At 39.4% G+C, this 27443-nt stretch overlaps 1 protein-coding gene and 1 long non-coding RNA gene across 2 annotated transcripts; one reads left to right on the forward strand and one right to left on the reverse strand.

Annotated features, from left to right (window-relative positions):
* Positions 1 to 6855: 6855 nt before the first annotated feature.
* On the reverse strand, positions 6856 to 7809 carry LOC125762548 (uncharacterized). The gene is made up of 3 exons (XR_007418228.1): positions 7325 to 7809; positions 7157 to 7257; positions 6856 to 7086 (listed from the first exon to the last, which is right to left on the reverse strand). It is a non-coding gene; the product is annotated as an uncharacterized LOC125762548 (long non-coding RNA).
* A 2941-nt stretch (positions 7810 to 10750) lies between these two features.
* On the forward strand, positions 10751 to 26357 carry LOC125762518 (leucine-rich repeats and immunoglobulin-like domains protein 3). Its single transcript, XM_049424685.1, has 6 exons — positions 10751 to 13216; positions 21396 to 21470; positions 21566 to 21847; positions 21948 to 22599; positions 22671 to 22839; positions 22918 to 26357. Exons 1-6 carry the CDS (start codon positions 13005 to 13007, stop codon positions 25035 to 25037), a joined length of 3510 nt encoding a protein of 1169 aa, XP_049280642.1. The 5' UTR covers positions 10751 to 13004; the 3' UTR covers positions 25038 to 26357.
* The last annotated feature ends 1086 nt before the right edge of the window (positions 26358 to 27443 follow it).

Consider the following 27443-nt stretch of genomic DNA (forward strand, 5'->3'; position numbering starts at 1 on the left):
ACTAACTAATATAATCTTTTTTTACTTCAACCCTCTGTGGTTGACAATACGGCTAAAGCCGTAATCATGTAATATAAATAAATAAAAATAATATAATCTTTAAATCTAATTTAATATAATAATAAATCTAAGAATTATAGAATTATTGAAATAAAAAAATCAAAAAAAATCTAAGAATTAACGAAATGTCCATCAATTTAATCGACATTAGCTCGCTGTGAGTTCAGCATTTCAACCATCGATCAGCTTCCCGATCCAGCGACTCCAGCGAGAATGAGCATCATTCCAGAACGTCCAGAGCAAAAAAAAAGCAAAGCAATGTGCTGCAAAACAATGTTTTTACATAAAAATCTCATGTACCGACTGGTCAGAGGGCCCACAAAAACCCTGGTAGGCTACGACGTAAAGGTTTGCCGTCCGATCGCGCATTGAACTCTACTGTACTCCCGACACCACCATCGGCGCAAATCCATATGCAATTTTGCAAAGTGGCACGAAACATAATGGAAATGGAACCGTTTCGAATGGTTTTACCGTACCATCTTTGGTCTGTATATCCTTGGGTGTGTGTCTGTTCGGGTTCGATTTTTAGCAGCGAGTAGGCAAAGGAAACACGCTTGAGGGAAAGGCGCGAGGGCGTCGTTAGGTGTGATTTCACACCCCACAATCTCCATTGCTCCGATGCTATGATTGCAAGCGTGAGATAAAGGTTTTGCTTGCCACCACTGGGGATGGGTATGCCAGACCTAATTTAGCACCCGATTCTATCCCAAAAAACGCGTGTTCAGTTTCCGTACAAATGTTTGTCCAATTTGCGCATCCCCTAGCCTGGTGTTGCGGGTAAGTGTGCGGACACTAAGGTTGAGATTTCCCTAATAGGAAGCGTGGTACCATAAGCTGCGTGGTAATAATGATTGTGCCAATTTATGGAAAGACTGCTCACCGCTGAAAACGGATCAATTTCATCCAGAACGTAACCAACAACCATTTTCGGACAATGAAAGGTGAATTTTTGGGGTGAGAACGGATCATTTACTGTGGCTTTTGTTTTTTTTTTGTATGTAATGCACATGGCATATTCGTGTTTTTTCCTTGCTCCTTGAATGATTTGTGCATCGAGAAAGGCAGATGACAGAGAAGACACCTTTAAGGGTTGAGGGTTGGCCAGTGATCGAACACATAAAATTGCTAATCGATGCATATCGATCGTTGGACAGCCTTTTTTGCGCGTTGGTGTTTGCGCATTACCATCGACACCCAGAAGGTGTGCTGCGTCCCATTCTGATGTCATTCGGTTGATGTATCACCACCCCTGGTAGTGTGTGTGTGTGTGGGACGCGACAGAACGACACCAAAAGGAAAATGGAGAGTAATAAACGTGCCGTAACCGTTGGAAGAATTCCTGACGTATCCTGGCCGAAATAAATTCGATCGTACGGTTGGTAACTTTGCCCTTCGGGGGGTTTTTGGCAATGGATTCGTGTTGGGTTGAAATTGCCAATTTAGACTTTTTAAAAAGCTGCTCTGAAGCTGTTGTTATTGCACGTAATGTAAGTTAAAATTGGTAACTAACGGATGCATAATTTTGGGCGAAATGAATGTTACGAAAGGATGGACATTTCTGAGAATGCAGTCGATCGTGTAGGAGAGTAGCATGCCTTAACAATCTGCCTTAAAGAGTTGTCGTAAAGATTTAAAGTGTGCCGAAATACGTAGTACTAATTGGATTTGTGTCTTTTACCTTAATTACTTATTAAAGTCCAGAATTTGCTCTTTAAAAAGGGACTAAAAATAATGATCGAACATTTCTATTAATTCTCTGCAACTGGCCTTTTATATTTTTCTTCTGGTGCTTGTACAGCGGAAGTACAAGTAAATGGGAAAGGTGGAAATGTGTGGTAAGATCCAAAAAAGCATTTATTGCATCAAATTGTTCAAGCACAGATGCTTAAGCAAAAACGTTCATTTCAATAACCGGCCTTAAGCGCTTCCGCCCCCTATTATAGTGCATGTGCCAGGAACCATCAATTATATCAAAATAGATTCCCAAAACTTCCCCCGTGTCTGTAAATGATAGCCGCCAGAAGCTTGTACGCGTGTACCCCCCGAAAAAGGATGCTATTAGCTGTCCATCGAGGGAGGTACTTCAGAAGCTACAAAATAATTGCCTAGAATCATTCGTGCCGGTGGCTCGTGCAGCACAACCCGCAGCCACATCTGGCTGGAAGGATGCCTTAATCGAAGAAGAAATCCAATCGCGATTTGCGATTTGCCCCAAAACCCCGAACGATCAAACCACCACCCCTGGATCGATTCAGTGCGTCAAAATTACCACAACAAAACCCGGCACTGATTAGTAGGGGGAATCCTGCAAAGCGATTCAAAATTATTGCTCCATAATCACATAATTACCCATCTGAGTTTCAGATTCTGAAACGTTCCATCGATCGTTCTTGGGTTTAACGTTTCGTTCTTTCCACTTCTTGCCGCGACACACCATTGGAATGATCCACACACAGTACACAAGATCGAGCGCGATCTTATTCTTTCGGTGATTGATGGAACCGTGCACGGATGTGGTTATTGTGGAAGCGTATCCCGTCTTTCTCCCGCATGCTGCCAAACCCTAAACGAATCGGATTGCGTTTCGTACAGTCGGTATCACATTTTGTGTCTGCTGCAATTAATGTACAGCTCAAACATTTGGTTAATTTGTTGGTATTTTCGTTTATTTTAATTAATGTTAAATTAAACTTACATTTAGCAGGGTGGCCACTCAACCGGGAAATCGGGAAAACCGGGAATTAGCCGGGAATTTTTTTAAATCTGAAAAAACCGGGAAAACACCGGGAATTTCTCCGGAAAACCGGGAAAATTTTCTTTTATGTAATACCGAATTAATCGTCAAAGTGTACAATTTGAAGAGTTTTTTTATTCAAACAAAACGGCCTGGCCGTCCATGTACTTACAGGTACATATTTTTTGAGGCGCTTCTATTTTTCCCTCTAATAAATTTGCAACAAATATGATTTTGGCATTTTCGCGGTGATTTTCTAATGTTTCCAGTCCTAGTGCATGTCAGTATCTTTATGTCAAACCTAGACATGTATTTTTAGATTTTTTCGATTCTTTTGATGCATAGTTCGGAACATGAGTGCCCTAAAATAGATCCAAACCCAAGGAAAGGACAGACTAGACTAACAAGTAGAGTTTTTATACAAACAGGATCATTGAATTCGTTAGTCATTTTACGAACTAAATCAAAAGTCCTATCGGTCTTACTTATTATGTTTTCATAATGTTTCGCTAGTCTATTTATGTTGCATGAATACAAATGGACATTTTGCGAAATAACTCGGTTCATTTAGCCCCATAGCTCTGTCCATTTAGCCCCACCTTGACAAATTAGCATCACGTGAAACATTTACTTTCATTAAACATTTTTAGGATGTTAATGTTATACCTATTGTGTTTAGTTTTTTAAACTTCTTCAAATGCCCATAATTCCCAAATTCCCATTTATTTTAAAATGATGTCAACTTAGACATACCAAAACATGTAAACTGCTTATACTAACTTGAAACTAGAAGATTTTATTTAAATTTTATTAGATTAATGCATCGAAATTGAATCACGTATGAACAAGTTACAGGTCTCTAAAGTTGCAGAGAAACCCGATTGTGGTTTACACACATGAACCTAATTTCTGGAGCCCTCAGGTGAAATGAGCAATCGAAATCGGTTTGTCTACCCAAGTAGCCATTTGCATGGAATTGGGTTAAATGTTATATGATAAAGAACTTCGGCATTAAACTACCGCGCAATGTTTATTTACAACCGAGAAATTAAGTATAGTGAACCAAAAACCGGGAAAAACTTGGAAAAAACCGGGAATCTAAAATTCTTATTTGAGTGGCCACCCTGATTTAAGGGAGATTAAGTATTCTTTATTGTTATTTAGATAGAATAAACAAATTATTATTTAATATTTGGCTTGACATTTGGCTCTACAAGAGCTTTATTTAATTTGGTCTGTATTTCTGCTGATTTTTCTTTATTTTTGCTGATCTTTACCTTAGATTATCCATTCCAAAATAAACTCCAAATAACAATTAAAATTTGAACCCAGGCCGGACTTATTGGTTATTCGTGGATTCCCAAATAGCCAAATTATCTTAAGCAGCTATTTTGAGCACGCTAAAGATCGCTTCTCTAATACGACTTTTGCAGTAGATAAACAGCTTCAAAGTTCGCCGTACTTTTAACCAACCCTTAAGCAGCCTGAACGTCAAAATGTTAAAGAAAGTATTTATGCAAGTTTTATTTTCACGCAAGATTATGTTATTATTATTATTGTTAATGTTATTATATTATTATATTACAAAAAACCAAAGAAAATGTGAAAAAATGATTCATTTCTGCTTGGAGTTGCATTTATACATCCTCCAGACATCAGTCACAATCACAATATTTTCTTTGAATGTCGAAAGATGCCGTTTAACATCGTTGAAACTGTGGACGCTTGATGGCATAAGGAACTGTTAGCAGTTAGCAGTCAAGGCAAAACTTATCATTTGAGGTAAAATAAACGACACAAGAAACGTTTACATTAACGCACAGAAGACGACAGCGCTTTCATTTGATCGCGTTTACGTTAAATTTCCACCGATTTTTTTTCCGGAAAACCGAAAACCCGGAAAACATTGCATTATTAAAGTTCACTTTTCGGAGCACATGGCGTCGTTTTGCGATGCCGACATTTGACAGATTAGCGATGGGATTGTAAACAAAATGCCATCGAGTACCGTGTGCTTCTTGTTGAACCTTGTAGTTCCATTGTGAACCACTAACCGACCAATAACAAGCCCCATAGTTCCATCGAGTACCGTGTGCTTATTGATGGACCTTATAGTTCCATAACGAACCATTAACCGACCACTAACAAGCTCCATAGTTCCATCGAGTACGGTGTGCAGTTTAAACGACCCCAAGGTTCGGGCAAGGTTCGTTTTTTCGTTAAGCAGCCTGCAAGCAGCGTTATGGTTGCATTTTTATTAATTTGGCTACTTGGGTTAACAAATGATTGATTGGTTTTTTTAATTTATTATTTTTGTCAGCAGAATGTAACATCAGGAGCTACTTTTTTTGAAGTTTTGACTTGCCATACATTTTATATTTTTCTACATAAATTCAGCCTGATGTGTGCATATCTTTACAGCGATCATTCTCCATTTACAATACAGTTGTGTGCAGTTCGATTTGATTTTAGTAACTTTTCTCTCCTATCGTGTAAGGCAGTGCTCCCCAACCTTTTTAGTACCGCGGACCACTTTTTGTTCGACATAACTATATCGCGGCCCACATGTGCCGTCTATGAACGTACTCCTAATGTATGTAAAACATTAGCAAAAATTGTATTAACCACAATCTGACATATCGAGAAACGTAGAACGCTTGAAATTGTACACAAAAAGTGTTAAAATCATCGGTCCAACGACGGAAAATTTCTTCTGCGGACCACTTCTACTTTAGCCACGGACCACAAGTGGTCCGCGGACCATAGGTTGGGGATTACTGGTGTAAGGGATGTAGCTTAATGAAACTCAAAGGTTGTAACTGATTCCAATTTTTAATAGTTTAATTGGAAATTGGAGCACACTAGTATCCTAACGCTATTCGTTCAGATATTTGTCAAACAACGAAAGGCTTTTTTTAGCTGTTTAATAATGGGTAAATGTTTTGTTTTATTTATTTTCCTAGCAGAAGACTTCTGCCTTGTTATCAACAGTGCAAATTGTACAAAGTATTTCCTCCTTGCATTTTGCAAGTTTAGTGGCTTAATGTAAGGCTGATTTTTAACACAAACTTATCCATATTTATTTGGCTGAGTTAGCCTTTAAATATGTTCTCAAAATATACTTACAAAGTTGTTATAAAAATTCTCTTTCAAAAAAAAAACAATATCTCAATCAATATTTATTTTGATAGGGAATAAAATGAGTAACTTACTGTAAATGCAGCTGCTTCGGGATTTCTCCTACACAACCACCATATTTGGGTACGCGCACACACTTCCAAAGCAATCTCCAAAGAGCAATCTTGGAATCGCGCTATCTGTTTCACAATCGGAACCGAGAAACGAAGGAATTCCCTACGTCCAATTCTGGCAGACATTTGTCTTTTTGTCACTTTCGAAACGAGCGCTTCCTTCGTTTTCTTTGCCTGCCTTTCTTTACCATTCTGATGGTTGCGGCATATTCGCTCTGGATGGTGTGGGGGACATTCAAGAAAACGTTTTCTAAAGTGTTTGCCTTTTTGTATATTCTTTACATTCGGGAGTATTTTTGGGTTTTAACCCATTAGAATGAATTTTGGTTCGCTCGCATTTAATAAAAGGAAAAAAGGAGAAAAACAACAACTCTTTTGATACATTTTTGGAAAGATTCTTCTCACTGTTGGACGGAATAGAATTACGTACATATTTCCTTATTCGTTCATTTGTTACGCATTTTCTGGTTCTCTTTGTCGATTGCTTTTCATTACATTTTGTATGTAGCTTCTATGCGTATGTCTGCACTTTGGTTGTTGTGTTTTCCCTGTTTTGGTTGTGGGCTTTAAGTACGTTTCGGTGTATGTTTTAAGTATTGGCGGTTTTGCTTTTACTTCTTTCGATGTACAACGAAACTGTACGAAGGTGTCGTCAAAATGGATTTTCTGTGTTTTTTTAACTGTCGTACTGTGTCGAGCGACGGAAATGAATTTGAAAAAAAGAAGCTTTACCCAGCGGTCAAATTCTTCGTTAAGCGGGCTTCAGACGGGCTTCACGACGTCAACCTGAAGCCCGGGTGAAGCCCGCCTGAAGCCCGTCTGAAGCCCGCTTAACGAAGAGCTTTTTTGCGCATGTGTGAGTGTGTAGCGCGGTAGCCGCGTAGGTATGGGTGCATTATTGGCTATGCATAGTGGAAAGTTGTCATCAATTAAAAAGGACAAAACATGAAATGTTTTTTTGTTTAATTATTCTATTTTTTGTTCACAAATTTCTCGCTTACACTTCACTTGCTGGAAAATGTGGGCAAATGTGTTGGTCTGTAAACAGTAAATAGTTGAAATTAACAATCATTTCAATAAGTTTTCTGTAATATTTCGAAGTACGTACTTGTGTGGTGTAAAATTGTGTCCTCTCTGCATGGTACTTTGTACACTGTGTTTGCTGTTTGGTTTCCTGCGGTCCGTGCCAATATATTGTTTCGGATGTACCTGAAATTGTAAAAGCGTAATGTAAATTGCATGTAATTGATATAATTCGTTACATTAAACGCCTTACCAGACTCTCAGCAGCCATGTAACAGTTTCAGCACCACTTTGTTCCGGAGGCACGCTGGTCAAGCATCCTCCCTATTTCCATGTGTTTTTTCACTCCATATCCCTAACTAAACTATCCAGTCACTTGAAAAACGCGTGCTCTTTTAACTTGAACCTATTTTTACCCTTTTATAGGCATTTTATGTCCCTGTTCTATGCAATAAACTAACCAAACCTTGCACTTCGAAAGCAAAACAAAATTTGATGGCCGAAGAATCACGGTGCTGTCAAAATGGTTTTCTACACACACAAAGATATTCCATGAGCTCGGTGTGTAAATACACAACGCGGAGCACGTCGAACTTCGGCAAAGTGTGAAAAGAGCGAGACAAGAACATGCTTGACGAACGAAAAAACAGAGATAGCTTGTGTTGGCACGCAAAAGATAGGCCAACGAGGGTTGGAAGGGGATGAAACGAGGTGAAACGCATGAAAGCTTGACCGCTGGGTAGTTGCTTCTTTTTTTTACTATACTTTTCAGTTTCAGTTCCTTTCGTTTCGATGCATTCGGTAAAAGTAAAACGAATCAACGAACATTTTATTGATGTGCATCAATGCAATGCATGTGTTTGTGCATGCCTTGGCTGACGGGGAATTAAACCAAGTTGCATTCGACAAAAAAAAAATGTATTTGGAAACTGTGCGTTAAAGAAGAAGAAGAAAACGAAAACCACCAAAAGTGAGATTCAAACAAGAAGCAAGTGTCAAAAAGGAAGCCACACAAAATATTACGGAACGTGTTGTTGCACCAGAACCAGTGAATCGAAACGGAAGGATTTCAATGCGATTGAACGTAAGGGGAAAACCTTCGAGGGCAGCGCACAAAAAAAAACCGTATGAAACAATGAAGACGAAGACGAAAGAAGATTCTTCAAACCGTCACCCAAGTGGCGTGGTTTGTAAAATGATCTTTTTTCTTTTAGTTTTTGTTGTTGTTGTTGTCCGTTGTCCTTCGCCCTCTCGGGCATAGATTTATGCTTCCTTTGTGTGGCTTTCTGACTCTCACCCATACACTACAGCTAAAGGGCAAAAACACCAACGTACAAGTACACACATGGCCCAAGGGGATCGTTGAAAAACGATCTCCAAGAACTCGAAGCGTACGAAAGTGTAAAGAAAGAAAGATGTTCAGACACACTTGGGTAAAGAAAAGCAAAAAAAAAACACACAACCAAGCAAGACAGTCAACCAGAAAGAAACGAAGAACAGAAGAAACGAACGATAGGATAAAGAAATTCCGAAAAAGGTGTGATATGGCATCCCGCTCACTCGGAAGCTGGTAGCCAGTTTGCGTGATAAGATAAGCGAGAATAAGCAAGTGAACTGAGCAAAAACAGCAAATGCGTCTTTTCTGCACTGATCAACCGATCGGATCTTTTGGGGGGGGGTTTTGCGGGATGAGAAAAAGGAATCTCCTTTCCTTCGCCCTTGGGTTTATTATGCTGGTATTGGTATTGCCGTTTGCTGTCGGTGATTTATGGCCGATACTTTGATAGTTTTCCGATGCAATTATTTTCATGCTACTGGGAAACAAAACATCCTTATTATGAGAAAAGGACATAATACTTCATGTAGTACACGAAGATCGGAGCACATTTGCTGCCGTTTGAAATTTTCATTGATAGTGGCCGTGAAGAGCCGTTTTGAGTTTTTTTTGTAATATTACCTTTTATAAACTTCAAGCAATCTCACCAGTTTTTTGGTAATAAAATCCCCAAATGATCATCATCTCAAGTGCATTGATAATAGCTCGAGAAAGTGTTTGAAATAAACCAAATTAATAGGATTAATTAAGCGAAGAATTTGGTTTGTGTGAGTGCTTCCAATAGACCTGACACACAATATCCCTGCGAGTAATTTAATAAATTTCATTCCATAAATGCGTTCCCGATTCGATTTCGCCTAAATACCCTCAACCAAATCGGATTAGCCCTTTGGTCGGTTGAATATGAGTTTATTTTACGACTTCCAGAAAAATAAAAACGTTTACATCTGTCCCTATCGGCAAGAAAAAGGCACAGGAGAACGAAGACAGTTTGAAAATGGACCGTTCTGTGGTTGCCGTTAAAGTCCTAATCCCCTCGGTCACCCTTTGCCGCTTAGACAGCCTGGCCGTGAGTCAGCCCGTATCACTCCGTTGTACGGAACGTGAATCTTCAGAATCTATTGATCGTTATATCAAACGATGTCCACCGTTAGGTTCCATAATTGATGATGCTGTATCAGCATTCACATGCTGAAAGGTCTCATCATAATGCTAGCGAACGCTTAACAGACAGAGAGAGAGAAAGATTATGCTTTATCTAATAAATCAAGTCGCTTAAAATCGGATAGCCTGCAAAGCTAAGAAGAGGGAAGATGATCTTCCACACGCAATATGATGATGCGTGGGCGTTTGACAGAGAGGATGATTGTAGCGCTCGTTCCCTTCTAGCGCACGGGCATCAGGTCATATACAACGCAAAGCAGGCTATTCGTACCGGATGGCAACGCAGTTGACAAAACCGACTTCACTTCAAGCATGTTTGAACGTCACTGTTTTTTTTCTCTCTTCTCCTACACACAATACACATCTAGCACCCCATCGTCATGGCTTGCTTGCTTGGTGTTGTGCGGGGTATTTTCCTAATGGCGTTGGTGTGGATCTCCTGCTGTGCCACCACCACCACCCTTCATCCAACCATCCATCCGAGTCCATCGATCAAGGGATGGGATTACCATCGTCTCTCCCTTTTCCCGGCATCTTTCGTACACCCTTCCGGTTGAGAACAACACACCCCACCACCGTATACCGTCCGTCCGTGTCCGCTACCCAGCGCAGGCTATAACAGTGCCAAGATGTCTAGAAATGCGTCGTTAGTCGTGCGTTAGACGGTGAGGGAGAGTGCGGGACAGGAGCAGAGACGGTGCGGTGTAAAGAAACGTAGCCAAATGGTACGCTCGTGTGCGTAGGAGAGTATGAAGCGAAGAAACGATAAAGAAAAAACACATGTGCGCACGCGGAGAACCTTAAAACGGTGGGAAAAAAAGCGAGAAAAAGAGTAGGCCGAGAAATGGTCGTTCGTTTTGCCCACCTTGCCCTTTTGCCACCCCGTATCGCGCAGCTACACGTATACAGTGTGGTGAGCAAAAGTATCAACATGGAAAATGTTTTAAAATATTTCACAGATTCACAAATGGTTTTGCATGGAATTGTAATATTTTAAATTTCTTCATAATTTTCCGAAATTAAAAAAAAACTTTTTGGCTTACAACAACCAAAAACAATTTTCTATTTCAACATTATTAAACAAAAATTATACCTAAACACCCTTAAAGTTCTCTCTCTCTTTCCACCCTTTGCTATTCTCTCAAAACGTGCGTAGTAAGAATCTTTTCTCCATGTCCACACAAGCACGTAACACACTGTATATCCGGAAAAGAAAACAACACGCACTACGCCACCGACGCGAAGAACCGGTGGGGCACAACACAACAACGCAGCATTCGAGATATTCACTTCGTTCTTGACGCTGCTGTCGTACGGTTCGTTTTTCCCCGTACGAGCGTACGTGTTTGTGTGCCTTGCCGTTGCAAAGAGAGAGAGAGAGCGAGCGCGAGCGAATGAAGAGAAATATACGCGTTTATTTTGACAGTTGACTTTATGCTGCCGTTCGAAGTGTGGTGCGTACCGTCCCAAGCAAGCTATGCTGAGAGAGCGAGAAAAATAGGCAACGGTACAGTATATCGACGCGGTGAGAGAGTGCGAAGATATATCGAACAGGGTAAAAACATCAGAGCGCCAAACGAGTCGGTGGTGGTGTGTTGGTTTTTTTGTTGTTTGCGCCGTATGATATGCTATAAGTGCGCTGTGTCGTCTGGGATTGCTCGTTGGTGTAGCGCGAAAAGTGTGACTTTTTGAATTGATTTTTCACCACAAATTCTTAACCTTTACGATTGGGTAAGTGGTCCAGCACGGTGATAGTGAAGAAAATTGTGCCTACATGTGATCAATTCCACGCTTACATAAACGGAAAGCATTAGAAATAGTGATAAAAGCGGAAAAAAATCTCCCATTTGTTATGTGTGTTGGGTTTGACGGTGGTGTGTAACCCACAGCAGACGCACACGGTATCCCCGTATCGGATGTGTTACCATAATCGGTAAATGAAGAAAAGTAAACGATTGGCGCACTCGTAACATAAAAAAAGGGGCAGAAATAGAAGCAGAAAGCACACAGCATGGCTGCACAGCATCATGCCCATGGTGCAGAGATGCAATTGCTGAACCAGCTTGCTGGTGTGCGTGTGTGTGTGTGTGTTTACTAGTGGTTAAGGGACAACAATAACAACAACAAAAAAGGCCCCCCAAAAAATTAATCAAACACCGTTCGGTCGAACAGAGTGTGGGGTGTTTCCCCCCGTTGTGTGACACAGCCGACGCGTTTGTTCTGCTGGTTTTTTGGTGGTGTGTTGGTGCGCGCACAGGCGCGCTTAGCGTGGGCGTACGGTAGTGTGGGAGTGTGGTGTGTTTTGATCTCGTGTTGCGTGGTGTGCCGCAACCATAAACCAGCGTCCGACGGAGCAAAACGAGATAAAGAGAAAGCATCGTCTGCGTGCGAGACTGTTGGGTTCCCCGTAGAATGACAAACGTCGGATGCATATGGAATCGTGAAGCAACAAAACAAAACCCCATTTTATCCCATTTTAGCTTGCGCGCGCGAGAGAGAGAGAGCGAGAGGAAGGAAAGTGCGTAGAGAACCGTCTGCAAAGGAGCGCGCTGTGGCGTAATAGCTCGGGACGCACGCAGTTTCCACGGTCCGGGAGTTTTCCGGGAAACGGAGACGGATCTTCACGCGTGGAAGAACACACCAGGATAGGCGATAGCGCAAACAGGGATAGTTTCCAATTACCATCCTGATGCCTACGGATGTACGGAGGAAAAGTGTTTGAATATTTCATTTATGTAAGCACGTTTCCCAAACAGTTGGAGGAAGAACAACATTCACACAGAACATAAATGTATCTCTGTTGAATTGGCCTACTTAGTTGTGCGCTAAATAAAACAGCTGACAGCGAACGATAAGAAATTATACCTTTCCCTACTATATTGTGCAATGGATTCCTTTTTTAATGACAAAGGACGACAGACTTATCCTTCTGTCCGGTGGATTAAAAAGTCTTTACAGTGACAGAAATTGGTAAAGAAAGTGAAATCTGGGTGTGCGAAAATTGTGAAACTTGTGTTTCGGTTAAGTAATGCATGAAGAAGCAAGGTGAAATGAAGTACTGCGCGTGTGTGTTTGTCCGATGGATGTTGCAGTGTGTGATGCAAATTGTCAAATCTCGGTCCATTCCGATGACCTAAACATAGTTGTGTGCCGATGTTTGTTTTTATGCGATAAACGATATGTACTGCTTTTCACGCAACGAAATCACCGTCTGTGAGGTAGAACGATTGTAAAACAAAGAGAAATTGTGTGAGCAAGAGAGGGAGAGATCAAATCGTTAAGAAAAGTCTACCTCACCGTGTGTCGGTGAATTGATACGTGCAGCAGAGCTGGTGAGGATCACGCGATCCGCCCCCCCCGTACACGTCGGTAGCAGGGAAGCTACATATATACACGGGAGGAAAAACGGAACGGTGGTAAAGTAAAAATAAAAATGCTCCGATTAATTGCCACCATCCTTGCCGTTGGCATTTGCCTGTCGCTGTGTCGGTACGGTCGAGCATTTGTCGCGGCAGACGATGGCGAGGATGACACCAACTTTTGCAACTTTGGTCAGAGACATTGCCCCTGCCTGGGAAATGCCATCGATTGCTCGAAGAAGAACCTGAAGACGCTGTTCCCGATGCCGCGCTGGGTGGATAATCTGTAAGTATACTTGTGACGGGTGTGAAGGTTGAAGCAAACCTCACAGCGCTAGGGGAAGGTGGATGAAAGATCGACTTGGGTGGATTCAAATTTTCCGCCAAGTCGTGTCGTGTCTCGGATTCACCGTTTTTTAAACATCCATTAGTCGACGGAATGCTTCTTACACCATAATATCGTCCACCTCATACTCACTGCCGTCCTATGACGAAGATCGTCCGGAGGGATCGTTCCTTTGAACGGTTGGAACGGTTTGATTTATTAATATAACAAACGCTTCAAACCCGACGACCCCGACGCCCGACCCTTAAAAGGCCACCACTAGTCGGAGTCGGTTGTACTTTCCTGACGAAGTAGTAGTGTCACCCGGCGCACCGCAGATCTTTCGGCTAGCGCGAACAGCAGGGGCTAGAAACTCCATCACGGTCCCTCAGTGTGCCAAAAATGCAATCTTCCCGTGTGGAAAGATTCTCTTCAAGCCTGTCATGCGCTTTTCCATGCACTTTCTCGGCACACATTTTACCGCCGTCGCCGGAATGCCAATATGCATATGGACAAATTAATGGATGAGCTGAGCCGGTGACATTTCCGGCACCAGAAGCGTCGTGCAAAAAAAAACCGTTTTGGGATGAGCCTGCAGGATGGAGCACTGGGGGGACCGGGGGACTAGTTGCGACTCGTTCCGGGCAAAATGCAATCCATCATACAAGTGGAGGAAAAATTCACGTTTCTTAAAGGTCGCAGTGTCCCAAAGATGTGGAAAATTTAAACCTGTTTCGGAAATGCTTAATCGACCGGGGAAGATCTTTTGCCTATTAATGGAAAAGGTCTTCGACCGTGGTTAACACGCGAACGCACTTCTAACCTGTCAAATGTGTCAACTTCAGGAGGAAGTCGCGGTTAGAAAATTAGTTCCTGGAACTTCGCTCTTACTTCGCTTAATGACCCCACTAGATTAGACGAGTCATATACCACATTTTTATTATGAAACAGATTCATTATATTTATTCAAATTACACTACTTCATTCGTTCTAGATGAAATTCGATCCTCGACACTTGGTGGATTAGACCAAATCGGCAAGGCATAGCTCTCATAAAGCGTTCGTGCTATCTGCAGTCAGAACAAATGGATAAATATTGTCCGTGAATTCCTCTAGAGAAGCAGATGTATGCTTATGCTACAGAAACGAAAGTTTGATCGATTTTGATTCGTCTGCAGCGAGCAGAACTGAATGAAAATTGCATAATTTTGCCATAAATATTTCCAAGCAGACATGGCTGGTATAGTATCGATTAAAAAATGAAACAAACAGTACCTCGTTTATACTTTTACAAATTTATTTCAAATCACCACATAAAACATTTTTTTCCATATAAATCTGTTGCTAAGAGAACAAAGACTTTTGTCCCTTTTTTGTGCATCTTATCAACTGCATCGTAACGACTATCTGACATCATTTTTCCACGTCTCGTTTACGTGACTTACGGTGTAATCTAAGTGTCTCCCGTCCTGTTCTTGTCTTTCGAGATTATTCATTGCACTTAGTAACTATAAACGATTGATGCACATGCATATATCGCTCTTCAGTCAAAATGCGAAGATTGGATGCAATCCACTGTTCAATGTAGTTACCAAACATCAACATCCCAAATCGATCAATCAGCGCATCGATACGATAGAATCTCTCCTTTTGCTTAAGATCGGCGAGGCATGGGGCTTGTTGTTGATTGAAGGGCTCTGGGTGATCTGTTTGAGTTTTTTCTAGACAATACGTACCGCTGGTTTCGTTTACGCTTTGCTCGTCTAATTTAAAATGCATCGCCGGAAGTGGTGCTGTCTGTGTTCTTGACTGTATAATAGAAACGATAGGAGTTTTCAACACGTCAGATGTGTTTGCTGTGAGAAACAATGTTTGAAGAATATGTTTTAAGAATGTTAAGAACGTGTATAAGAACAGAACAGACGACTCATAATGATGTATTACGTAAATTTGTTGAATTGAAGAATAGTAGAATTGATATTCTAGAATTGTAGAATTATGTAGAATTCTATAATACATTCGGAGAATTCCTTAGATAACCTCCTTTTTTAATGTTAATGAGGACTTTTGCATATTCCGGTGCGTTATTAAGTAATGATCGTTTTGTTGGAAGATTTATTATATTTATAGTAATTTGATTTGAAATAAATCAAATCGGTTTTTTCCAAGTTGTCTGCCAAATAGCGAATTTCTAGTCGAAAAATCTCCTTTTCTTTTGAAACGATCCACCAATAAAGGCATGATTCAGAATCATTTTTCCTTTGCTAAGACGGTCGATTATCTGTACCATTTGATTTGTAAGTGATGGTTTTGCCCGATTTTCACAACTCACAATATCCCGAATTGGTACCAATCACTTGATGATACATCAATTTAGTGACTTCAACGGGGTTTTAACATTCTCTCATGAAGAAAATAAGCAACATCGAAATCACCATTTTTAAAGTGACGAATCCACCTCCGAAACCTTGGAGAGTTGTCGATGAATTTCTGCTAAAACTTTATTCAATTTCAAAACAAACACCAAACACATCCCATTAAATAATGATAGCTAGGCTTATAGTCAACCATATTGATACAAGCATAATAGCAAATCTGTTTATACAGTTTTTTATACTGTATGCCTAAGCTTAATGTATTACGTTTTTGATAAGTCTAAATTATAGCATCATTTTATTATAGGTCATTCGATTTCAAAACGACCGTTACTTAGTCACCGACTTAGTATTTTATCTGTAATCCACGTTTCTTGAAACACTACTGAGAACTATCAAGGAATTCGATAAGTATTGTGAAACGATAAAGTTTCGTTAAGCAAATATTTAAAAAATATCTGCTTTTGAGCTAGAAAAGAAAAGAAATATTGATGCATTGCCTACACTAAAGATCCATTCGATAAACAATAAAATGGAAATAATAAATCACAAACAAACATATTTCATTTCGTTTGATTCAGCAAATTGCGTTTTAAATGTTTACACTCCAAACAACTGAAAATGCAGATCTATCCTTGACTCGCATATGCATTTGTTCTACTTTGTAGGAGGCTTATCGCAGTTCTCTGCCCACCCACTCGACGTTTGAAAATTCTCGTCGTTGTTGAAGTTGCACCCACGGCTAAAATGACACGCAGAGTAAAATAAAGCCAACTGATGTTACCAGAAACACGTATGGCTTCGATTTCCTATCGAAGGTTTTTCAACATGAATGTTGACACTAGGCGCAATTGCCATCCACCTAGTTAGTGTGCGCTAGTGTTACTCTATTGAAGAGCAATGACGAGCTGGCGGCACTTTTCTATAACACCCTGAAGTTAAGGAAACAATTTTGTTCATGTTTGGAACGATGGTTTCCGGTGCGTTCCTTACAACCTTTACCTTCTAAAGATGATATCATAATTTATTGGGTAAGTTTGATTTTTTGAAAGCTTTTACAGATCATTTTCTATGTACAAATGGGTGAAGAATGCTTTTTTTTTCGTTTTAAAAACGTTTTGCGGATGTTTATTGGTGATGAATCGACGTTCACTGATACTTGAACATATATAATACGCACTTCCAAATGGGCACATACTGCCGCTATCCGATTGCTTATCAGCAATTTTAGAACGACCGAATTGTATTGGAATGTTAGCTCGGGGTTATAACATTAACTTTCCTAGTTTCGATAAATTATGTACCAACATTAGTGTGCGGTTGTTGTGTAGTTTGAAAGACGAGGCGAAGGAGGAAATGAAGGAGGTTGGCTTATACCGGACGGTTTCTCTCTTATCGCAACGAATCATTTTTCTACGGGTGTGTTTGCACAGGCGGCTTTCCAAGAAACGGGCACAATTTTTTTTTATCGCCGATCGTTTGCCATCCCCAGAAAAGGGGTTTCAATCGATCGATCAGTTTGTTTGCATTCTATTTGGAAAACTGCGCTCACCACGATGGTTTACTGTTTTACAGTTGTCTATTTATGCTGTTGATGATCGATAATGGAGCTATTCAGGCTGGGTGTCATTCTTCGTAACGTGATAAGAGCATTGCGTGCAATGGGCTTCGATAGTTGCCGATGAGACCGACGAAAGCAAGTCAAGTGAACTATCTGGCTCGTCTTTCGTATCTAGTATTTGTTGGAGCATTATAACAATCGAATGAATAGCATCAATTCAATGGTCACACAATCGCATGAAACATATTGATGTTTACACATCCATCATTCTACGATTTGGAAAGCTGCACGACGAAGTAAGATAAATGGAAGCAACACTTTATTAATTTGTAGAATAAATATATTGTTAAGACTAGAACTACAGGACCAGTTATTTTGATTGGAACGCTTCTTTTTTGTTACATTTTTTTGGGATTAAACAATCCTAAAGTAATTGAAACATGAATTTTACATAGATATTCAATTGTGAGTTCTCCAATAAACAATACAATATAATCCAACTCTTTGAATTTTTTTAACAATTAACCACGAACGAAAAACGCTTAATACGCTTGATAATTCTAATGTTAAACATTTGATAAAGAGAGATAGGCGTACGTGCCGATCATAGAATATCATTTATAAGATTTTTTTGTAAGTTTTCATCACTACTTAAAATTTTCTTTTTGTTTTAATACTTGTATATTGTATTTTTTAAAAGCTTGTTGTTAAGCTACTTCCAAACTTAACCAACACAATGAACTACCTACACGGTACAGTAACATTTGATTTACCAATTATCGTTCTATTGCTGGTTGGTTTGATAAGCACGATAAGATAGGTGGCAAGTATTTATTTGCTTTACAACTCTCGTACACTTTATCTATGCTACAAACACGATCCCGAGACGAACTTGCGTCGATAGGTGTTCGATAGGTAGCTGGGTAGTTTGTAAAAGGGTCGAATATAGCATCAAGATCAAAGGCAAAGAAATACTTTTATTACTCTAGAAATATAATTTAGATTATATTTGTGGGGCTCGTTTGTCGGACTGTTTTTTTTTTAAATGGCTTTTTTGTTTTATTGCCTGTGGGCGGTTGAGTGGCCGAGTGCGTCGCCGCTCAGTCTGGCGCATCGAAGGACGGTGAATCGAATCTCATCTGAACTCATCGGAACTAAGTTTTATTAATTCATATGTTATAAAAAGAGGGTTCTTATTACATTTACAACATATTACTATATATTACTAAAATAATTAAATTACTTTACAAAAAAAAACATGTCAAATACAAAGTCCATTTAAAATGTTTATTTATGGCGAACCAGTGACGATGGGTAACAGTCTGTAACCCTTACTTTTGATTGATTGTATTCTATCTATGTTTTGATAGATAAAGCATATTTCGCACTGGACTGGAGCATTGCAACACCAGTAATTTCAATTTTTGTTATCACATCCTGGTTGCTGGTGTAGAAAAAAAAATATTGGAAATAATGCAAAGGTAAAAGCGTAAAATTTGCAAACACCTTGATTTAGATAATCTTTCTCTTCTGCTAGACGGACGTGCATGTGTGCGAACGAAGCAAAATGGAACCAATTGTGTGCGATCGTAATCATAATTTTGTTGATAAATAGACTCGCTATGGAGAGATAAAGTTGCGTTTATTTGCAAAGTCAGATGTAGTGATCGATGTTTGAAATTTTCTTTCTTTACTTTTAACTGGGATTTGTGTACATAAACCAATAGTGTCTCCAAAAATCCTATTCCTGAATGATCGAGAAACAGTTCTTGCTTCTGCGCGTTTCCAACGTTTTACATTACGTAAATTTCCGTACATGTATCGTAGGAACTTGTCCCTTTCGTAGGGCTCATATCGTTGGGTAACGGTCGGGTAAGAAACCGGTGATCGTATCGTCGCACGGAACGCTTGTGTACGATTTTTGCAAATTGACCATTTAGTTAGCCACCACCGTCTAACGGTTATCAATGTCCTAGCGTTAAACCTTCACGCGATACAACAGAAACCGGCCTGGTGGTGACCAGTGCGGAACAAACAGTGTGACTAATCGAAAACGGCTTTAACTGAGCTGTTTCTTGTTGCGTTTTTTTTTCTTCTACCAGCAGAAGTTGTTGTGTGTGTCGTGTTTTTTTTTTCTTCTTAAAAATTGATCATACCACACCCAGCATCCATACGGTGATCGTGGTCAGCTGGTTGAGTTGCACTTATATTTTGCACACCAAAACTAAACACCAAACACTGTGAATGGAATGTGGGTGTGTATCGATTATGGTTTTTATGGAGGAATTTAATATTCACTAGAAATCGGATTTTGCAAAACGGTTTGTTAACCGAAAAAACAAGATTAACCTTATGTTTGTTGTGTTTTTGAAAAGATTTTTTTTTCAAAAGATTAATTTAATTTTGATTTGATTAGGATAGCCATTTTAATATCGTTTTTTTTTATAAAAAAATTACTTGTCTTATTCATAATTTTTTTTTCATTGAAATTCAATTATGCATTTTTTTCCATTACGAGTTCCATCTCGTGCTTTCTATCCCGTCTTTTGCATTTGAAATACCACCTGCGGATTGATTAGACCGATTGTCTCCATCGTTGAAGTCATCATGCGAAACAAGTTTAATATGCAGCTGTGGTGAGGAAAACCCTCTCCCGCTTGTTGCAAATAAATAATGATGTGTCCTCCCGCGCATGTGCATTCTCTACTCTTGCATTACCTCAGCGTAATTGCATACCACTCAGTCATCGCCTACACACGTGTTAGTTCCGCAGGCTGACGGGTTCTCTGAACACGAGCGTGTTCCGATCAAGCTATGAGGCTGGGCTGAGGTTCGTACGGGCGATAAAGGTGAAGCTCGACCATTCATGAATGTGGCCAGAGCAGATAGTCGAAACGGATCGGTAGGATGAGGCAAGGTTTTACTCCGCACTGAGCGAAGCAATGCAAATGCAAGTTTGTTGTGCGCATTAGTGCAACTCTCACAACAACCTCAACTACCGTGGAAACAAAACGGATCAGTCTGCCTGGTGCCAAGATGTACGCATGTGTGCCTGCTAGCTCTGTTGGTATTATTGTACAAACGGAACAAGTTTTATTCGTGTCACGTAAATCCATTTCTGATTGCGCGGAGGGGTTTTTTGTTGAGTATAAAAAAAGCTTCTCATTACATTTTCACTGTAACTTTTCGTGCATCATTGTATTTTATTGAGTGATCATATAATTGCGCACAACCTGATGATCATTTACGTTATGGAATGTGGTATGACATTTTAATGATAGTTCATTGACAAAATAGTACCTTCGTTATCTAGGAAATAATCAAAGCGTTTGATAATTTACATTGAGGGTTCATTAGTAAGTCACTTCATTTATCAAATTTGACTCCATCTTTGTTGAAAAAAAAACCCCTGATGATAAAGTTTTGTCACAGATAGCCTCGGTCTGTCAGTTCCCACGGCCATAAATCATGTGAATCTTTTAAAACACTAAACATGTTGTGATAATCGTTGAATATAATAACGTTGGGGTTTTTTTTAGTTAAGTTTTACTTAATATACCGAATAATAATTTTAACCTAATAATGTTTTTTTAGGAACTTTGGGACTTGAGAGAGAGAGAAAAAACATATCAACAGTTAGAATTAAATGGATCATGGATGGTGTGGGGGTGCCTGAAGCAGTAACATTTTGTTTTCAAACATATCTTTCAATCCTTCAATCTTCTTATCACGCCTAAAGCGAATGATATTTCGCCTGTTTTTTGCGTACCAAACGTGACGGTTTCTATTCCGTTAGGCAGAACACACCTTTTTCTGTGCTTATCTTATCGGCAAACTGTTACGTTACTGGTGATGATTATATTGACTAAACGTGTTTTGTTTATTTTTCAACAATCCATCCACAACGTTTCGGTAAATCAAAACATGTGATGTTTTAGATAAGATTCAAATAGAAATGGTGTTATACTGTATTAGTAAAAAAATGTCTAAAATGGTTTAAACAAACCTTTATATAGGTTAAATTTTTTTAACTTCAAGACAATGTGCGAGAATTGCGACTCATTTGGGACAATCCACGCTTCACGTTTGAAGATTAAAACAAACATGATTGATTTATAATCACCTTCATTGCTATTGTTATCTAATACCGCTTCATAATCGTTTTTTTTTAATTTCTGTTGTTTATTTTTTCTTTCTTTTACAGTGATCTGGCATCCAACCATTTGAGCCACGAAACAATTTCGGCGCAATTAGCTGACCTTCGCAAGCTGCAAGAGTTGTAAGTGTAACAGTTAACAAATATATTGTAATTACTTTTTAGCCCCATCAGCACATATTAAACATTGTTTTTTTTTCTCATCCAATCATTTGCAGAAACATAAACAACAATCGTTTGCAACGTTTGCCGATTTTGAGGGGCGTTAGAAATCTTACAAAGCTGTATGTGAGCAACAATGAAATCGAAACTATCGATATGGAAGCGTTGGCGGGGCTGCCATCGTTGAAGTTTCTCGATCTATCGCGTAACGCTATACAGGAGGTTCTGTACAGCTCGTTTCCGGTGAAGAACAATCTACAGTATTTGAACTTGAACTTCAACAAACTGAGTACGCTTACTAAAGGTACATTTGATCGATTGCAATCGTTGAAAAGGCTGTAAGTATTATTGCAAATTAATCTACATACATTGAAAGTTATATTTGTACCCGATATTATAACAATTTTTCTTCTGTTTACAATTGAAATATATTTACAGAGAAATTAGCAGCAATGGGTTAGAGGAAGTGCAAAGTCTAACCTTTCAGAATTTAAATCAACTTAAAAGTCTCAAGCTCAACAACAATCGCATTCCAGCGTTAATGGCTGGCGTATTTCATGGACTGTTAGCGATAGCGATCCTTGAGCTGAATAACAACAGCATCACTACTATACGGAAGGGCGGATTCTTTAATCTGACCAGTCTTACCAACCTAGGTTTGGCACATAATCGGATACTTGAAATCGAACAGTCCGGATGGGAATTTACACCGAAACTGATCAGTTTGGATCTTTCGTACAACCAGCTGGAATCGCTCGATCGTTACACATTTGAGGAATTATCGGTTTTGCAAACGTTGAATTTGCAAGGCAATCGTATATCTGCGATCGGTGAAGGAACGTTCAATGAAACGAGATCGTTAAAAACACTGTATCTGAACGGAAATCGCATCTCGTGGACGATCGAGGATATGCGAGGACCATTTATGGGATTAAGCGAATTAGAACGGCTGTATTTGAATGCAAACGAGATAAAGTCAGTCAGTAGAAATGCCTTTCTGGGACTGAATTCGTTAACATTGTTGGAGATGAGTCAAAATAACATCTCATCAATACAGATCAACGCGTTCAAGGATACGCCACGGTTAAAGGTGATTATTGAATTATGGAAGATCTGTTCCATTTTACAATAACTAATGATTGTTTTTATTTCAAATTATAGAACTTAATTATGAACTCGACTAACTTAATATGCGATTGTAAGCTGGAGTGGTTTTACCACTGGATTAAAGAACGGAAGGAGGTGTTTCAAATTGATGCCGAATGTATCTACCCGATTTGGTTACGAAATCGATTAATTCGTGAACTACATCCTAGTAACTTTTCATGCTGTAAGTAATATACCGGAAAATGTTTGTCATACATATTATTTAAATAAATTATATAATTTTTCCATTTATATTTTCTAGATGATTCCCCTAAACCTCATCTGATCGATGAACCCAAATCTCAAATCGGTATCCGGGGCACTAACGTTTCGCTTGTGTGCACAGCCACATCGATAGCTGCCGACCCAATGACGTTCAAGTGGAAGCAGGACAACCTAGAACTTCCTGCCGACCAGTATACGATCCATCAGATAAATAATGAAAATGGTACGATTGGTACGACGGAGTTGATTATACCCAACATACAGCAATCTGGTGCCGGCAAATACCAATGCATAATAACCAACAGCTTCGGTGTGGTGTACTCGCCCAAAGTGAAAATAACCGTTGGTACGTATCCCAGGTTTCGCAAGACGCCGTCGGACATTAGTGTGGAGCCGGGAAAGGTGGCCCGGTTAGATTGTGCGGCAATGGGCGAACCAAAGCCACAGATATCTTGGGAGAAAGATGGTGGAAATGATTTTCCTGCTGCTAAGGAACGACGTATGCACGTTATACCGAATGAAGGTGCTTTTCTCATTTTAAATGTTCAACTTGTCGACATGGGAGTGTACAGCTGTACGGCAGAAAATCCAGCTGGAATTATTCGGGCCAACGCATCGGTTGTAGTGCTAGAGAACCAAAAAGGAAGTCGATCCGTAACGAACCTAGAGATTGCAATTGGGAAAGCCAGCGTGCTGGAGTGCAAGGTAGCTGCTACGCCAAAACCCGTCATATTTTGGTTGAAAGATGGTGAGCCAATCGGTTTGACGGAACGTCATTTCATTACGGGCGAAGGTCAACTGCTTGTAATCGTCGATACGGAAATGACCGATGCTGGATTATATGAATGCCGTTTTGAGAACGATTTTACTACAGAGAGTGGGTCGACTCGATTGATTGTCATTGATGGTCCGGAAGATATGCATGGTTCTGTTTTAAGCGATGTAGGCACTGTGTATGGTACGGAGGTAGAGGAAGAAATGCAGTTACATGCAAACATTTTCAACTCTTGGTTGACGATCGTGATCGCACTCATTGCTTGCGTGTTGCTAACGTCGTTCGTTTGGATTATTTGTATGTATCGTATGCAGAAACGGATACGTAGCTCAGTTGGTGGATGTCCAGGAGAAACAGAACTGGACCTTGCCACCGGCATGGAGATAAATCAGCCAAATTTAATTGTACGCAGCGGTGTTGGCACCTCTACCACTCCTGCTGGCTATTTCGAATATTTGATTCCTATGGTACGCAGCAGCGAGGTAACGAGCAACGTAGACGATGACGGTGAGAGTGCCGACGGTGGTACGATTGGGCGTGAACACACCGGATTCTATACGGCGGTTTCAAAAACGAATGTTCGTTCGACGGAGCTGGATTCAGACGATTTAGACGATGATCTTTCTTCAAAGGATTCTGGGACTGGTGGTGATTGTGCATCTGCTACCGGCTCGACAAATGCTGCACATCGGGGTAGTCAAGAAGATTTGAAGTGTTTGTTAAATTCGCTCAATCGAAAACACACCAGCGATCAGGAACTTCATCACCATAAACCGTACCAGCTGTCGAGGCGATCCGATGCAATAATTTTATCATCACCACAAAATTCACATGATCCTGATGATGATCCACGATTAGAGCCTCCACCACCAATACCGCCGGTAAATGCAACAAATGCTGTACTGATTGTTGATGCTGCTGCTAGTAAACCAACTGTTGCTGATTCGGTACACCGGGACGATCGTATTCCGGCCCATGCTGCTCACATAGCAACTCGTATGCCAAATTCACAAACGTTTCCGGTGTTCATGCAGCCCACGAGTTCAGTGACGGAATCGACGTTACGGACGTCTTCGTTGGAAGCTTCTGCAGATCCCGTCCTTCCACCGAAGAAGATGCAACCGGCTCCGCAGCAGCAGATACAGGTCAATCAGTTGTATCAATTGCTGTTGGAAAACCCCCGATTAATGGAAAAACCGGCCAAATATAGAACCAAATCGACGGATCAATGCCCTGACAAGGACGTTCGTCCTACCTCTGCCAGCAGTGGCATCGGTACGGGAAGTAGCAATGGAAGTACGATGAATGGTGAGTTTCCCAGTGAGCAACGTCAGTTATCGACGAGGGCGGCGACAGACGCTTGGCGAAAAGTGAACAGGTAGAGTTTCAAACCCTACAATCAACGTTTAACCTTCAACAATGAGCACCTTAAGATCCAAGATTTTTTTTTCTACGATGAACAATTCTGTGACAGCAGCTGGTCTGCTTGTATGTAAGAAATATTAATATTTATTGTACGATTACTATTTCAACTCTCACTTGGTAGATAACGTTACGCTCCTACTTAAAAGATTACTGCTCAAAATTTAACTGTCTAAAAGAAAAAAAATATTAACATAGAATCGAATACGGTGATCGTCGCGAACTGCACAACGTTCAACAAGCCTTATAATTTATTACATCCCTAAGGGTGCCTTCCGTTCATTCCAAACATCGGTTAGGAAATGTTGCTTAAAAACGTGTTGTAAGATTTACAACAACAATTTCAGTACACATAAGCAGTTTATTTGATAATTGCGTAGCAGCTAACGATTGCAAACAAATAATCGATTGTTCCTTTAACTACATAATAATATTAATAACATTAATTTTCTACGATAGTAATGATTCAATGAAGCTTTCGTGTGCTTATTAGTCAAATTTTCGTAAGAGTGTATTTAGCGTGTGACAAATTAACAGCACATGGTGAAACTTCTTGTGGTGTAGAAGTGTAAGTTCCTTCAATATTAATCGTGACAATTCCTCTCGGCATAACTAGCACTGTGTATGACAAAAATATAACAATGACAAAGAAAAAACAAATTGAATCACGGAAACATCAATAGAGACTGGTATAGTAAAAAGAAGCTGGTTCAATTGCTTGGTCCATCTAATTTGCATTATAGTTTGCCAAGTAATGCCTTAAGAAAACAATTATTTTTTTAATGTACACTAAATGTTTGCAAAAAAAAACTTTATTTACATTGATATGGAGCAGTTTTTTAGCGATTTCAATTCGCTCGTAACAGTGCCTGAAACTACGTTAAAAAAAACAACACGAAAAGTGCCACAAAAGACAACTTTATGCTGTTTGATAGGTTATAAGCATAGCAAAATGGGAGGAAATTTTCAAAACTTACAAAATGATTTAAAATCAATATTTCAACGCACTGTTAACAGATAACAGCACACCCACTTTTTGTTGGATTTTGTACATGCTTTGAACTTAAAAATTAATATGCACGTGTCTTAAAATGCGATATAAATTATGTATGACTTCAACCAGTGGAATAGTTTAACAACAAATAGCACTGATGATGATGATGATATAATACAATGCAGATCGGTAAGAAGGTACACTATAGTACGATGTATCTTATTGCCAATTGTGATTGTAAAATGGTGTTAAACTAATAATAATAAGCAAATGACTGTATGTCCTTTCACAGAAGGCAGAACAAATGCTGCTAAACGGATGCAGCTGTAATGTAAGTGAAGTATATTAATAATTATTATGGTAGTTTGAGGATGTTTGAATATGTGTGATAATTTTACTGCTTGTATTTACCCAGCTTAAGGTTTGCATCGGGGCAGTGTTTTTCAAATGCCAAGTCAAATTATTGTCAAATGAATAGATAGGGCTTTGAGTACATTAATCAATTAATTAGGTTTTGCTATATTGTAATGTTTTTGATTCGTTTGTATATTTTCCGTTCCAATGCGAGTTGCTTCTGCAGACGGTGCAATATCTGTAAAGATGTTATATCTGTAAGATTCATTTGTTAATTAATTTTGAACTGTGATGTTAGCTTCTGTTTACCGCGTTTGTGTTTTAAAATAGAAAATTAGTATAGTTTATAATATTTACCCAAATCCTGTTTCCCAATAAGCATAATTTTTGTCCTGCACCACATTTGTCTCAAATTTCAACTGTCACATTTATTGGTCGTTTTTTTTTATCTTGATTTTCATCCCTATCGAATTGTCGAAACTTTACCCAAGCTCACTAAACAACTAAAATAATTAATCACAACACACTCGCAATAAGTAATCTACACTAAATCTAAATAGCGATGATGGTATGACACTAATAACACAAGCGGAAGGACATCTAAAAATAGAACAAGTAATGGTTCTACAATTTTGAATCTTGCTTTTTCCTTCACGCAAAACGTACACAAATACACCAACGGTTAAAATTTGCGTCGACATATTTGTAGACTGTGACAAAAGATTTTGTTATTTTGAATAATATTATTTTCGAAAGCGTTTCGCAGTACTCGTTTCTGTTTTCACATCATTGTTCTAAATGTTCTCGTAGTAAATGACTAAATTTGCATTTGATTACTATTTATTTGATTACAAAACTCTTACACTCGCAGACGGATCGAGAGGCTTGCAATAGACATAATATTTGTTTACATTAAAAACCAAAGATACCTTAAGCGGTAAAGGTACCAGCAATTGAAGATTTTTTTTTGTTTGCACAAAGATAATTATCCAATTTACCATCAGAGTTACTGATGATA

The sequence above is a fragment of the Anopheles funestus genome, chromosome 2RL (assembly GCF_943734845.2).
Source record: "Anopheles funestus chromosome 2RL, idAnoFuneDA-416_04, whole genome shotgun sequence".
NCBI classification, from domain to species: domain Eukaryota; kingdom Metazoa; phylum Arthropoda; class Insecta; order Diptera; family Culicidae; genus Anopheles; species Anopheles funestus.

What these genes read in the sequence shown, in the direction of transcription:
- LOC125762518 (XM_049424685.1), top strand. Translation starts at nt 13,005, where the DNA reads ATGCTCCGATTAATTGCCACCATCCTTGCCGTTGGCATTTGCCTGTCG. An exon ending in AGGATACGCCACGGTTAAAG is followed by an intron (nt 22,600 to 22,670) that starts GTGATTATTGAA and finishes TTCAAATTATAG; the next exon opens with AACTTAATTATGAACTCGAC. An exon ending in TCCTAGTAACTTTTCATGCT is followed by an intron (nt 22,840 to 22,917) that starts GTAAGTAATATA and finishes TATATTTTCTAG; the next exon opens with ATGATTCCCCTAAACCTCAT.